We start from the raw sequence: 14,959 nt of genomic DNA, 5'->3' as shown, positions 1-14,959 counted from the left end.
ATGGGGAGGTCTCCATGCCGTGATACAGATGGGTTAAAGAAAGGTCAATGGACACCACAAGAAGACCAGAAGCTCTTAGCCTATATCCAAAAACATGGCCATGGAAATTGGAGCTTCTTGCCCCAGAAAGCAGGTGATCACCCATCAACTATTTCTTTCAACTTCAGGTGCATTTGCACGCATGCAATACGTACGGACCTGATCGATGAGCGTTTTAAGTTTTTAACACTCTCTTAGGTCCGTGCGTGCAAATGTTCGTACTGAAGTTGACTATATATATATATAGTTTGCTTGCTTAATTTTCAGTTTCAATTTTTGAAATTTAAGTTTTTGTTGGCCGGGTGGTTGTGTATATAATATATAGGGCTTCAAAGATGTGGAAAGAGTTGCAGACTAAGATGGATAAATTACCTGAGGCCAGATATTAAGAGGGGAAAGTTCACTATACAGGAAGACCGCACTATTATTCAACTTCATGCTTTACTAGGCAACAGGTAATTAGCTAACCATGCATGTATATATGGTCAATATATATATATATATATATGATTAATCAGGTACGTTTAAAATTAACTTGCTAGTTAGCAAATTAATCACTCTTTTGAATGCATGTGTTGTAGGTGGTCGGCTATAGCTGCACACTTGCCAAAGAGAACAGACAATGAGATCAAGAATTACTGGAACACACATTTGAAGAAAAGGCTAGCCATGATGGGAATCGACCCGGTAACTCACAAGCCCAAACAGACCACCCTTGCCTCACCCAGCGGTGACCCCAAGACCGCCTCCATCCTCAGCCACATGGCTCAGTGGGAGAGTGCGCGCCTCCAAGCTGAGGCCAGATTGGGCAGAGACACAAAGCTACTCAACAACATCAACAATATTATGCCTCTCAATAACATGACCTCATCAATATTATCATCATCAAGTTCAGCCACCCAAATACCACTCGGGTACCACTTCAATGGGTTCTTAGGTGGCAACGCTGCCTCATGTGGCGGTGGCAGTGGTGGCGGTGGTGGAGATATAAATGAAGTAGTTTTTGCAAACGAGTCCTCCATGGATATTGCTACTGGGTGGATTAATATGGAAGCTAGGTCTGACATGGATGGAGAAGGGTTCAGTACTTGTACTACTACTAGTAACGTGGTCTTTAATAATCTTGGCATGCAAGGCCTACCCACTACTCCTACTACAACTAGTACTACTGCTGCTGCTGCTGGTGGCATGGATGCAATTATTAGTAGTGATCAATCAATCAACGGTGTCGACCTATATGAAGTAGTGATGATGAACAAGAATTATTGGAGTGACATATATGCTTAATTTGGTGAATTGTTGACCCTGCCCTCAAATTAGAGTATTGTACAATGATTAATCAGTATTAATTAGTCTACCGGGCCATTAATGCCCCATCTTAAATTGTATGTGGGGTCGCAATGTTTTCTGTTTCTTTTAAATTTGCAATAAATAAGAAGTCTCTAATCCATCTACTATGCATGATTTTAATTTGAATGTAATAAATTATAAATAATAAATTTGTGTACTAAATTCAGTTTCAAATAATATATATAGTATATACCATCTTATTAATTTTAAGTTATTTTAGGATAATGAATTCTAAAAATAAGATGGGTGAACTCTATATGACATATGCTGCTATATTTAATATTCAAAGTCAATACATAAATTTAAGGGTTATTTTTTTTAAAGCCTATTATAGAAAATAGGCTTTTCTAAAGGACCATTATAGAAAATAGGCTCTTTTTAAGGCTCACTATAAAAAAATCAAGTCATAAATCATAATGCAGTTCACTTTATTAAAATTTTAGTTCCCTTGAATGGTCGATAGGGTGCCACGTCTTCATGAGTTAATTGAGAGACAGTTGGACGCAGCCAGCAGTTCAAACTATTCTAATAAGGAAAACAAGCAATAGGTCCTGGTTCTTGTTAAAGCACCTTGAGGTGTGACCGTGTGAGTATGGATTTAGAATATCTTTACGAGACAAAATAATTAAATTGATAAATCGATAGGATTCCACATATTTATTACGCAGATTTGGTAATTAATGATGGCCTTTAAGTTTTACTCTGCGTACCCACAACTTTTCTTTGGGAACGCCACTCGGCCCATTCATGAGTCATGAGTTCTACTCTGATCGATCTAATCTGCTATGGCCTTTAATTAGTTTGGTTTCTCTGTTTCTCACTAGCATGCTGGCCACATTAAAGGGTTTGCAGAATATAATTGGAAATAGTGTGGGTTTGGTGTGCAGAATACATTCAGAGTCCTCCGCCTCACTCGATCATCGAGTCATTAATTGCACTCTCAAAGTCTAATTAAACACTTAAACATAGACAACATATACATGTTGTCTAAACATATACATGTTGTCTCATCTTTGTTCCTCGAAACCGATCGGACTTGGTTGGTCAATTTTTATGTTAGAGTTTAACTTTAAATTTTGGGTCCATTAGATTTAGACTTGAACCACTAATAATGTTGGGTAGAATTAAAACTTGATATAAAATTTTCACAAACTATTCTACATTTTATAGAGGTTAAAACAAGTTAAAAAATACTAACACCTTGTGCAAGTCCCATCTTACATAATTGAATCAAGATTTGAAACAAGAACAACTAACTTTTGAGACATCTAATGAAGAAAAGTCAGCGATAGATCTTCTTGCTTAAGTCTTCCTCTCTATTCCATTATGCACACGGTTGTATATGAGGCAACCCTAATATTATTTCTGCGTCTAAATTTGTGGCTAGAGAGAGGATCTAGGCTCTTATATATATTTAGGTTAAGTACCATGCACTCTCATAAAAAGACCTTAACCTTTTAGATATTTTCCCTGATTTATCAATATCCACATAAGCATAGGAATACACATAGGCTATTTGTTCACCCTATGTGTCTGCCCATCAATATCCACATAAGCATAGGAATACCACTCTCAAATATTTGATGCTAGTCTCTATCCATATGAAACACGTGATTTCATTTTCAAAAGATCCCGTGCATATATCGTTTCAAGATTCAAGTCGTCAAAGGAAACCAATATGCATGTATAGCTGCTGGAGTAGTCCATATATCATATATGCACCATGGATATATGAGGACCATGACATATTTGTATAGATATTACGAACTGAGACCCACACCATTAATTAATTTCTTATTTTGTCATAGAAATTAAAGCTGCATGCAGTACTCAATTATTAGCTCTGCTATACGCTCCAATCACAAATACAACATGAACGACACATGTGGTGTTCGGATGGTCCACCTCCTTATTCTTCTTTAAGTACGTTATGCTACGGCTATTCCCTAGAGATAATTAATTGCAGATACTGATTGATGTTGAGAGAAAGGATTTGGGCGAAATTGAAAATGTGAGGTTTTGAATGGTAACTTATAAAGATCTGAGCTATTTTTTTTATTGTCATTTAATTTTTGGATGAATGCATAGATTGCTTCATGGTTTTAGAACAGGTTATCTACGTATTAGCCACACATACTCTAATGTCACCTAATATAAATTGTCCACGTGTTAAACTTGAGTGAAAAATCTCACATAAAAAATGTGAGGCATTGCATAATAGCTTATAAGAGTTTGAACTGTTTATCTCATTATCAATTAATTTTGAGTTAAATGCCTAAATTTCTTAAATTAATACTTACATTAATAGTCAAGAATATGCATATATATACCAATCATTTTGGCCTCATTAGTCATCAGTCTATAACCTACTAAGTAGCTATATACAGCACTGGCCTAGCTTGCTACCTAAATATCAACCTGTCCTTGGAGTACAACCCATAAGGGGCCAAACAAATGGTGGGTTGTGGATTTCACCCCTTGGTTTGGATCCCATTCATCAACCTAATTAATTCTACCAAATATATAGTTAATTATATATATATAAAAGAATGTTCTAAATTTAACTGATTAACAAATTATTACAAAATTAATCACCTTGTTGGGCTTAATACACAATATAATCTCAAAGTCTCAACCGTTTATTTTGTAGGCTCAATTTCAAAGATCAATTATGTAAAAAATTTCTAAAATCGAAAGTTATTTAGTTATTTGATTATAATAACAACCATTTATATACTTTTATCAAAAATAGTAATAATCTATTTATTTGATCACAATTAAATAATTAATATATTATATATATACATAGCCTTTCAAATGAGATATACATACTCATTTTAATCATAATAAGGTACTATATTTTAGAACTCACTCTTTATTATAGTTCGATGATTGGAGATGTCTATTTTTATGTCTTTATTCAATGATTACTTTTGCAAAAAGTTAGATAAATTAGAAACTATTAAACCATCTATTTGTAATCAAATAAATAAACGTACATAATGATTTCAATAAACATTAGAAATGATAACCATTTAATTAAATGGTTAAATAATTTTTTACAAAAATGGTCCTTAAATTGAGATTTAAAAAATAGATAATTTTAATCTTCAAACTACGATGGAGAATAAGTCCGCACAAATGATACCTCATTATAACTAAAATAGTTATAATGAAATATACCTCATTTGCTATGCAATGAACCAACCCCGACCCAAATGGGCCGTATGTGGTCCATATTGGTCTGGCTGGACAGGTGCGGACATGAACATGTTTTTCATCTTCAATTTATTGTGAAAGCTCTTGTTCATAGACATATTTGCTTGGATTGATTGGGACAAACATCCATGTGGACCACCACCTATGCAGGCCCACTATGGCTTATTAATTTATTTACATTAAGCCTCGTTCACCACTGACTCATACTAATTGGTACACACAGCTACCCTTCTCATTATTATTCTGGTCCCCCTCAAAACACCAAATACATCTTTTTTCTTTAGAAATTAAAATCAATCAAATAATTACAGATCTTTAATAAATAATTGGATGGGTCTTATAAGTTTGGGATTCTTTTTTTTATTTTTTTTATTGGGCCTATGCTTTCTACAAGTGGACTTCAATTACTGGGCCTGGTTAGCTAAGCCAGTTATCGTTTGACTTGGGCTTGCTACAAGTCCAAGTGGGACGGGCTAAAAGCCCTAACTTAAAGCTCAATGTCTTGAGCCTCTCAGTCCACGAAAATGAAAATCATACCCGAAAAAAAGATTATGTTGTTGAGGTGTGTCATGTGTGGCTTAACCACTGATTTACGTCATTTTACTTTAGGTACTAAATTTTATTTTAGGTACCAATTTTATTTTAGGTACCAAAACATTTATGTCATTTTACTTTAGGTACTAAATTTTATTTTAGGTACCAATTTTAAAAAACATGGTTATATCAAGCTGTGACTGTCTAACAGTCATAACTTTTTTATTGATTTGTTGTTTTTTTAATATTTGCAAGGCTTAAACTTTAATATTTAGTATTGAGTTATATGACTTCATTCCCCAAACCTAAATAAAAAATATTAAACTTTTAAAAATTTTGAATTTTTATAAATTTAAAACAGTCACAGTTCAATCACACGAACAGTCACAACTATATAACAAACTAATTTGTGATCTAATCCAAAATGTCTTACTCTAGGTTAGTACCTAAACTAAAAAAAATTAGTGTCTTGTTGTTTTACTGAAAAACTATTGATATTTGGTATTTAATCCTAATTTTCTATAATTAATAAGCTTAATAATGAAATTAAAAGGATACAAAAAAAAGAAGTTAAAAGTACATCATGGCTTGGATAATTTGTTGTTTGTTTGCCAATTTATTGTGTCATGCCAAGCATTATTGATTATTATTTTTAATTTGTATTTTTGTTTTGTCCAAAAGTATTGTTACTTATTTGTGGAACTAATGAATAAAATGAACAATATTAATTGACCCAAATATGAAATACTCCAAAATACATATATGTTGACTTTATCACCAAGATAAAGCGCTATCATACATGCCAAACCCAACAAAAATGTCTCCACATCCCTTCTATGTCCTTATTGGCTCATGCATTTGCCAAAACTTGCGCTATAATTTGCATATCAACTTAATCCTTCTATTCTAAGCTTAAGAACAATTTCAAATTGCAATTTTCACAAAAACCGCATTAATTAAGGTAGTGAAATTTCAAACAAAATAGAAAAGGATAATCCTCCAAATTCATTCTTTTAAAGGAATATAAAATCATATATAGTACATCCCCTCCATCCTATCTCTAATTCTTTTTATATCTAGCTTTGGAGCAAAACAATGGACTTTACAAGAAAAGGGTATAAGGATAAGCTTGATCTACATCATAGCCTATCCAAACCAACCTAAATCAATCTTTAAATTCATTCCCCCATCACACAATTCTCGTGTTACTATTTTTAGAATCTATTAGTGCCAATATCACTGATTTTAAATACCAAAAATAAACCAGTTCCTACATTTTTACCCTCAATTCATCATTTTTTTTCTTTCAAATAAAAGTCTAAGTTAAATTTGGCTCTTTCATATATAATAGGGTGCGATCGAATTCCCTTTTTATTGTGTAATACTTAAAACTTGGCAAATTCATATCCATCATAATCTTATCCTTACTATATTTGGCAATCATTTACAATTATGTGAATGATTTTTACTATTAATTGATTAACGCGTGTTAATACACATATATAATGCGTGGATAACTCATTCACACAAAAATTTGACAATCATTCAATAGTGTGGAAAAGAGGACTGCTCTTAAAATTCATCCATTTTGTTAATTATGAGCAATCTCCTTACAAGAATTTTTATTTTTATTTTTACATTTTTTAAGCAAAAAAAAGATATTTTCGACCCAAGTCAATAAATAATGTTAGAAGAATTGTGTCTTGTATGCGATCGATCACACATCTTCAGGTGTCTTCTATAAAAAGTGATCGATGGTAGCAAAACCTGAAGCTCGTGTAAGATTAACGAGTTATACGTGTCCGAATCCTACCTCACAATATTCAACGTTAACTCTGGTGGAGTTATATTACGTACGTAGGTTTCTCAAGTGATATTGACAGAAATTCCCCACTGAACTCTTTGAAAATCACCATTAATCACAACTGCAGTTTTTTGCAAATGGGATAGAGTTACATATTAGAAAAATTTATTATGTGACAAAGTTATTTCCTAATAGCATTTTTACTGTAAAGAGAATGCTTCAGGTAAAAAAAAAGTTAGAAGTTAGAGCTAGAGCTCTTAATTAACATCAACCACTCAACCCCCAAAAATATAAACTATTGAAAAATGAGTTATTATATCAAAATATGTTTCTTAAATACTAATATTAGCTTGTGTCAAATGTTTATTTAGTAAAAGGATAAGAAAATATGTATTAATATCACACCTAGGGTAGAAACCCCAAAAGAAATAAAAGTTGGTAGAATATTACATTATGGCACATTGGCACTGTCCATAGATGTAGAAGAAACGAAATTATTATAATTGATGAAGGGTGTAATGTGCATGAGTAGTGATGAGAACATACTTTGTTAAGTATATAGGGTACCTTGAATTTGATCATGATATTATTGGGTGATTATGGGGATAGCTTTTTGATAGGTGGGCGACTTACTTCTACTTAATGGGAGATTAAGAATCCAAGATAGTATTCCTGGCCAAAAAAAGAATCCAAGATAGTACTTTGGATTTGGAGGGTTGGATCACATGGTGGTTTATTAATATTGGTGTCATTCAAGAAAAATGAATCTGTAAAAGACAAAAGGCTGTCCTTCCATTCGATCTCCAATGTATATATATATGTTTTGTTTGCTTTTAATATTGTTAGAGAGAGAAGCAAGTCGTGCAGGACTCAAACTCTTTCGTGGTTGGAGATCGATGTCATTGGATCATGCATGTGTCAAAAACTAAATCCCACATGCTACAAAATATATATTACACAATTCAACACACTAATTAATTCATAAATTAATATCTATATATTAATTCTTACATCATGGTTTACAGCTTGATATCGGAATTCATGCATCATAATTCATAAATGATCCAATCACAGGACCCAGTTGAAGATATAGGAATTAGTCTTCGCTGACTCTGACTCAGTACTCCATGAATATATATATAAGAGAATAAATATAACATCTCGTTTTCCTTCCTCAAATATAATAAGACTTTTGTTACCAACAAAAAATTTATATAAAATGACTTTAATGGGTTTTCTTGATGTTGGTTCTTATCCGGCCTGCAATGTGAACTTGGTAATTTTATACATATATGATACTTTATTTTTCTTCTTTCTGCAATTAGTATTTTCCTTCCAAACCTCATTTTCAACAAGCTTGGCTTCCATGAATTCTATAAATGTCAACTTGAGATTTCATTTTATTGCATATCTTCCACGAATTGGTTGAACTTATCTTGACTAAATGAGCAAAGAGATTTTTGCTTAGTCAGTTTGTCATGGAATGGAGTTTATAAGTCTTTCATGGAAACTTCAGTTGCTGTTTATACTACTCTCTCAATAATTAGTAATTAGCAAACAGCAAGCATTGTAGTCCAAAAGAAAATTGATTAAAGAGAGAAAAAGAATTATCAGGCAGTTGAACATGTTAATTTGTACAATTGTTAACAACCCAATGAAAAACACAATTAAAAACTTTGTGCTCTAATACAAATATTGAGAAAATATGGTCAAAAAGTAGAGATTCAAGCTCTTTTTGTGCTTTGTCAACACCAAAAAATATGAATAAGAAAATATCACAACATCAATGTCAAAGTTAATCAAAGAGGTTGTAATTTATTTGTTAAAAAAGTCAGTGTCACATTGTTCTTTCTTCTGTCTGTCTGTGGTAAAATAATGAGAGAGAGAAAGAAGGAGATTTTACTTTAAGCTAACCTAACCCAATTATGTACATGGAATTGAAATGTGGATAGGTCAAACTCATATTCATTTATCAATGTTAAGCGTGTATTTGAATGTTCCATGCACGTGTGTGTGAGTGAGAGAGGGAGAGAGAGACAGAGAATGTCAACAACATAATCAGCTGAGTCCCCACAACCAGAAATTGAAAATCCAAAATAATATTGGCTTAAATAATACACAGAATATTGAAACTCATAGCTCTAAGTCATTCATTAAAATCCAGGGAAACTAAAGGAGCAAAATTTTTAATGAGTAGAAATGTAGAATATACAAAATAAGATCACTTACCACCAACTGAATCCCATTCCCATATGTCACCAATATTGTAATTGAGCACCATGACAATAAGGACGCCAATACATGAACAGTCTTTTACAATAATTAAATACAAAACAGTTACATCATATAATTTTCTTACAGTACACAATACATGCTTCACTTTCATTCAATTTCTCTTTTAGATTCAGTAAATCTATTCACAGACCCCACACCATCAACTCTGAACAATAATAGTAGCTGCTAGCTGAAGCTGCTCTTCTTTCTTTAATTCAATTACTACTAGAAGTCAAGAACATTAATCATGATCTTAAGTTCTTAACTATAATGCAGCTTTTTGATTAAGTTCAATAATTCCAAAAATTATCCAAGTCGAGTGCTCCTCCAGCAGAAGCTGCTGGGGCATCTTGATCACCAAATGGCCTCCTTCCCATTTCAAGATTGGACATGACAGAGGAGATTTCAGTGTTAACATTCATGTCACTTGTTAGGCCTGTTTCTTGGGAGACACTGACCATGTGGTCCATGTCCCTCTCTGTTTTGAAGCTCTGCCTCATGTTTGAAGCATTGTTTTCAAGCCAGGCCCTCAGGATGGACTGCTCTTGCATCATAACCGAACCCGGAAACTGGAAATTGGCTGGGACTGGAGGAGTACTCTGAGCAGAAGAAGAGTAGAATGAAGTGGGAAATGGGACTCTTGGGAAAAAGTTTGAAGGGTTTGAACAAACAGCAAAGAGGGGATTGTTGTTGATGTAATCAACAATTCCTTGGTTTCTTTGAAAATGATCAACAGGATCAGGGTTGGAGAAGCAGGGCACGTTAGGGGACTCAGAGGCAGGTTTGGCTTTGGTACCACTATAAGGTGAAGAGTCCATTAATGGTGGCAGACCAGAAGGACCCATTTCATTCTCAAGAGAACCCAATCTGACAAGCCCAGAAATATGGATTTTTTTCCCACCAGAACATTTTTGAAAAACCCTACAAATCACCCATTCATTCTGCAAAGTACAACAAGACAAGGACATAAATTAAACAGAGTTAAAAACAGGGGAAACAGAGCAAAAGAAAACAGAGGAAAAGGTCATACCTTTGCAGTTTTGGGGAGGTTTTGAACAGAGAATTTACCCTCTAATCTGTACTCATGCATAACCCAGTTGCTTTTTTCTCCTTTTGGGGCTCTCCCTTTGTAGAAAACCAAGGTCTTCTTCATGCCAACTAGGGATTTTCCTTTGTAAATCTCCTTATCTTTCCCTGTGGCTTTCCAATATCCAGCTTCAGTGGCCCTGTTTGTCCTCAGACCAGTTGGGTACTTTCTGTCTCTCACACAGAAAAAGTACCACTCTTTCTCTCCCATTTTTGCTTTCCCTGTACCCAGAAACCAGAAGCTAAATTAAATCAAAACAAACAAAAAAACCCAAACCATTTGCAAACATTGAAATTAAACAAAAGGGAAGCTATAATGGTTTAAAGACTTACAAGGCAACTGCCAAGGCTCAGACTTGTTCAGGTCCACCTCCCCAATTGCTACACAAAAGAAGTTTGTATCAATAACCTTCTTGTGCAGGTAGTGAGAGATAAGCTCTTCATCAGTTGGGTGGAATCGAAATCCGGGTGGCAAATCGATCTGCTCATCTTCCTTAACAATGATTCCAGCTGGATTGTTTTCCATTCCTTGATTGTTAGTACCCTAAAACCCCACTGGTTTCTTGTCTAAAACCCCTATTTGTGTTTGATCAACAAGGCAAGGTTTTTACAACCCCACCCCCAATTAATACAATAACTAGACGCCTCGGAAGCTCTCAAACTTTAATGGGTACTAAAAAACAGCTTCAACCCCAGAATTTCAAGACAGCTTGCAAAGAAAACAGAACCAAGAAAGATTCAAGCATAAAGTATTATGTCAAGGAGCAAAAGAGAAAAGCTGAAGAAAAAGAAAAGAAGTCATGGAACAAGTTGTAGGCTGAAAGATGGATCAGATGTTAAGAGAAAAAAGCACTATGAGAAACAGAAGCCCCTAAATACTGGTTGTGTTTGGAGAGAAAGAAACGTGGTATGGAAGGCAACTGAGGTAGGTCGTATTAGCTTCTCTTTAACTTCTTTTCTGTAATAATTCTCAATTTCTACCCCTCTTAAAATTTGACCAAATACTATGCATGTAATTTTAATTCATTTGTCAATTGTCACCAAATTTATTAACTCTTCAGTTTTGTCAATACCATTTTTCAATTGATTACTTTTTCTTTACTGTGAATTAAATTAATATTATAAGTTCAAAGAATTATTTTCATGTGAGAGGGTGGATGGGGATTTGATGTTGTTTGTTTTATCTGTATACCAGAATCATTAGACATAAGAAGGTCAGAATATAATCTGTGTTTTTGTTGAAAAATTAGAGCTTTTATGAAATCAAATATTGTTATGTCAACGTAGGGATAAGTGATAACAGCTGTGCGTGTGAATGCATAGAAGACTAAAGAACTTGCTATCCAGCTCAAAAAAAAAAAAAAAAATTCAGTTAAAGCTTACTTTATTGACATCAAAATGACCCTTATGACCCTCTTTTTTTCAAAGAAAATATGAAATGGGTTTGAAGCTGACCCTGCAGAGATTTTCATGTTATTATCACTGAAAAGTGACACCAATTTTTTTTTTTTTTTGGTCAACAAAGTGACACCAAATACCAATTACGTTGAACCAAAACATCAATTAATATTGGACAAATTATTACAACAAAGAAAAAAGAAAAATGTACAATCAGTGAATGATTCTGGCTTGTTTGGAGTTCTCTCTCTTATTTATTTATTTATTTATTTTGTTGAAAAAACAGAGAGAAAGAAAAACAGCAGATGATCATGTCTGTTTGATCACATTAATTAATCAAATTAAGTTTGAACTTAATTATCGCAAGGGGTGATGTAAATGAAAGTGCGTAGTGAGTAAAGCCATTTAAGTGGTTAGTGGTTAGGTGAAACAATGTTTTGGATGAATGTGGTAATGCATGTAAGCTAATTTGTCCGATCTATTAAGAAGATTATCGTAATTTTCAACAATTTCAACCTCTAACGTTTGTTGTTTTTCTTTTATGGTTAAATGCAGGTTTCAAATCTTGCTTTTTTGAATTCCCCATTTTGACTTTAATTCATAAAAATATTTTTTGTGGGGGGTGCTCTTTAGTTTACAAGTGATGCGTGCATCAATTTTATGCGATCTCACATTACTATGACACATATAAATACACAACTTGCATATTTATTTGCTAGCTAATTCAATAGTCTCACTTTAGTGCCATTTTTAGCTAATTCAATTGTGTTAGATAGGTATCAAACTCTAATTGAATGAATGTATAGTCCTGACTTATTATCTACCGTTCTCTTCCTACAAAAGAAAGAACAAAAATCGAACTTTTTATCATTAGAAATAAGTCCTACTTCTCAATCCTTTTTATAAATTAAAAAAAAAAAGATAATTTTCTAGTTAATTTTCATATTAACTTATTAGTATTTTTACCATGTAGCATGGTTTAACTCATGACTTTAGTTAAGGAACATAATATTTTAATTGCCAGGTCAAAACCAGCCAAATCCCATTTTTTTTTCTAAGTTGTCTACCTAAAACCAAGTGGTCAATTAAAAACCAACTTCAAAAGTGGCCTACATATCTTCCTAAGGCCTTGGGGATAATTTTGTTATATATATATAATTATATATATATATATTTCTTTCTAATGTGGGCTAAGAACAGGCCTAAGTTAATGTCTTCAATTGACCAATAAAACATGAATTGGGTCATTTCATTTGGAGTTCGTAATTGTAGTTAATTTGACCCAATAAACTTTTTGTGTATGGAATGCACGGCCACTTACCCACTTTAACCACGACAAGAAGGAAGCTGATCTTTCCCTTTCAGGAAATACTTGCAATTTCCATCTAGGGTTGGACACGTGCGATCTTAGCCTGTCCGAGGAATTTCAACAATCTCGGTAACTTAAAAAAATCGGACCAATCGGCAACGTCCGTCTCTGCCACGTGTGTCTCAGGAATGAAGGAATGGGACAGTGCCGCCGCACCTGATCGCAAGCCAACAACATGTCAACATGTACAAGCACGTGGCTGCTTCTCATTCGCAAATGGTCAAAAATTTCTGATTACTTAGAGCATAAGTCTCATTAACCAAAGCAGATTAGTTTAATTAATCAGCTCTAGGGTTGACTATTAGCCCATGTGGGTCCTGTTTCCTTGGTTCCAACATGCATGTGGTCATGAAAAGGAGCAGACACATGGCACGAAATGGTTGGACCAGAAGCCAGGATGGAGAATATAGAGAATGATGAGTTAGGCAAAGGTCAGATTGGAAAATGAAGAGATCGAAGACCAAGTAATTTGGTTTAGGATCATATGAAAATGAAGAAGATCTCCATTAATTTGAAAACTGATGACTATCGATCTGTCTCTCATAGCCTGCCTAACTTGGGATGTGATTGCAGTGATGCCAATATACTATATACTATATATACACCAATTAATTCATCCATCAAATAATTAATTAGATAGTATAGATTATATTATCTACTTGGGATTATATTGTACGTGGCTTCTTTGCAATCACATTATTCTAATTTCTTTTTTTACTTTATTCATGTTTGACAACTAGCCCCATTTAATTCTCTTATAATTCGTTTTTTCTTTCTCTTTTAAATTAATGGACTGGGATTTGAGCAATCTTTGTTGGCTAATAATACAGCAGAAGTTGAAGGAGTTGGGTTGTAGCTATAGTAGAGTTTTGTTTTGGTTATTGTATAATGCACCCAACTTCTTGTAAGAGTAACCCAATTAATTGTAACAGCTAAGACAAATACAAGCTTCTACTTCAAGTGGTATATAGAACACTTTAGCTATATTTATTTTCATAATGACTATTTTACCAAATGAAAAAAAATTAATGACTCACTCTGAATAAAAAGTGTGCAACCATTTTTTGTTCATGCATGGCGCGTTTATTATGACTATGCTGATTTCTGTCTTTTGTAAAGAGCTAAAAGGTGATTAGATTAGAATCTTTTTCAAATTCCTCTTAGGAAGAGATATTGATGATCATTGATCATTGACCATATATTTTTATTTGACTCTCTACTCAGCGTGCAGTTGATGAATAATTCTAACCGGCCACTTACTACTTAGACAAAAGTAGAAATTAAACCAAAAAGCTAGCCAACAATTAGTTTTAGCCATCCTTAAACTTACTGATAGTCAAATAGAAGCAAGCTAATAAAGTAATCAAGAAATGATCATTAAGTAATTAAAACTACGTGTTGTTTTATGTTGTATTCAATAGATTTTGGTGATAACAAACTAAGACCCACAAATAATGTGGTATATATGTAGTAAGCTACATATGTGTTTGTAGGCAAAAGTTGAAGCAAGGAAGCAAGAATAAACAGTCCACAAAATATAATTATAAGGTTGTCAAATAGATATTTTCTTATTCTTAAGATATTGTCATCTTGTAGTGTTACCTTTTATTTAATTTAAAAAACTATATTAAAGTAGAGGGTGGGAAAGTGGTTGAGAATAGGAGGGAAAGCGACATAAAGGAGCAAAGAAAAAAGGGTTTACAACTCATGTAGTTAACAAATGCTAGTTTAGTGCTTTCCATAAAATACAAAATAATAATAATTGAGATTCAAAATCTAAATCACAGAAAATAAGAAAAGGATATTCCAAATGTATGCGAGGTGGTAGGGTGAAGATATGATAAATCTTAAGTTATGTTGTATGTCACACAAAAAAAAAAAAAAAA

The 14,959-nt window shown here is 33.4% G+C and overlaps 2 protein-coding genes across 2 annotated transcripts; one reads left to right on the top strand and one right to left on the bottom strand.

Annotated features, from left to right (window-relative positions):
- On the top strand, window positions 1–1,326 carry LOC147274986 (transcription factor MYB106-like). Its single transcript, XM_086228376.1, has 3 exons — window positions 1–133; window positions 365–494; window positions 621–1,326. Exons 1-3 carry the CDS (start codon window positions 1–3, stop codon window positions 1,324–1,326), a joined length of 969 nt encoding a protein of 322 aa, XP_086084502.1.
- A 7,934-nt stretch (window positions 1,327–9,260) lies between these two features.
- Window positions 9,261–11,088, bottom strand: NAC100 (NAC domain containing protein 100). Its single transcript, XM_086228561.1, has 3 exons — window positions 10,640–11,088; window positions 10,251–10,528; window positions 9,261–10,161 (listed from the first exon to the last, which is right to left on the bottom strand). The coding sequence occupies exons 1-3, from the start codon at window positions 10,830–10,832 to the stop codon at window positions 9,511–9,513; spliced, it is 1,122 nt and encodes a 373-aa protein (XP_086084687.1). The 5' UTR covers window positions 10,833–11,088; the 3' UTR covers window positions 9,261–9,510.
- Between the last annotated feature and the right edge of the window lie 3,871 nt (window positions 11,089–14,959).

Source organism: Dryas octopetala, chromosome 9 (assembly GCF_963921425.1).
Source record: "Dryas octopetala chromosome 9, drDryOcto1.1, whole genome shotgun sequence".
Lineage (NCBI taxonomy): Eukaryota > Viridiplantae > Streptophyta > Magnoliopsida > Rosales > Rosaceae > Dryas > Dryas octopetala.
This window is presented reverse-complemented; position numbering and strand designations above follow the sequence as displayed.

Excerpts from the sequence above, each read along its gene's own strand:
- NAC100 (XM_086228561.1), bottom strand. The coding sequence starts at position 10,832 with ATGGAAAACAATCCAGCTGGAATCATTGTTAAGGAAGATGAGCAGATC. Across the intron at positions 10,529-10,639 it reads TGAGCCTTGGCAGTTGCCTT|GGAAAGCAAAAATGGGAGAG; the intron begins GTAAGTCTTTAA and ends TTCTGGGTACAG. Across the intron at positions 10,162-10,250 it reads ACCTCCCCAAAACTGCAAAG|AATGAATGGGTGATTTGTAG; the intron begins GTATGACCTTTT and ends TGTACTTTGCAG.
- LOC147274986 (XM_086228376.1), top strand. The coding sequence starts at position 1 with ATGGGGAGGTCTCCATGCCGTGATACAGATGGGTTAAAGAAAGGTCAA. Across the intron at positions 134-364 it reads CTTCTTGCCCCAGAAAGCAG|GGCTTCAAAGATGTGGAAAG; the intron begins GTGATCACCCAT and ends TATAATATATAG. Across the intron at positions 495-620 it reads CATGCTTTACTAGGCAACAG|GTGGTCGGCTATAGCTGCAC; the intron begins GTAATTAGCTAA and ends CATGTGTTGTAG.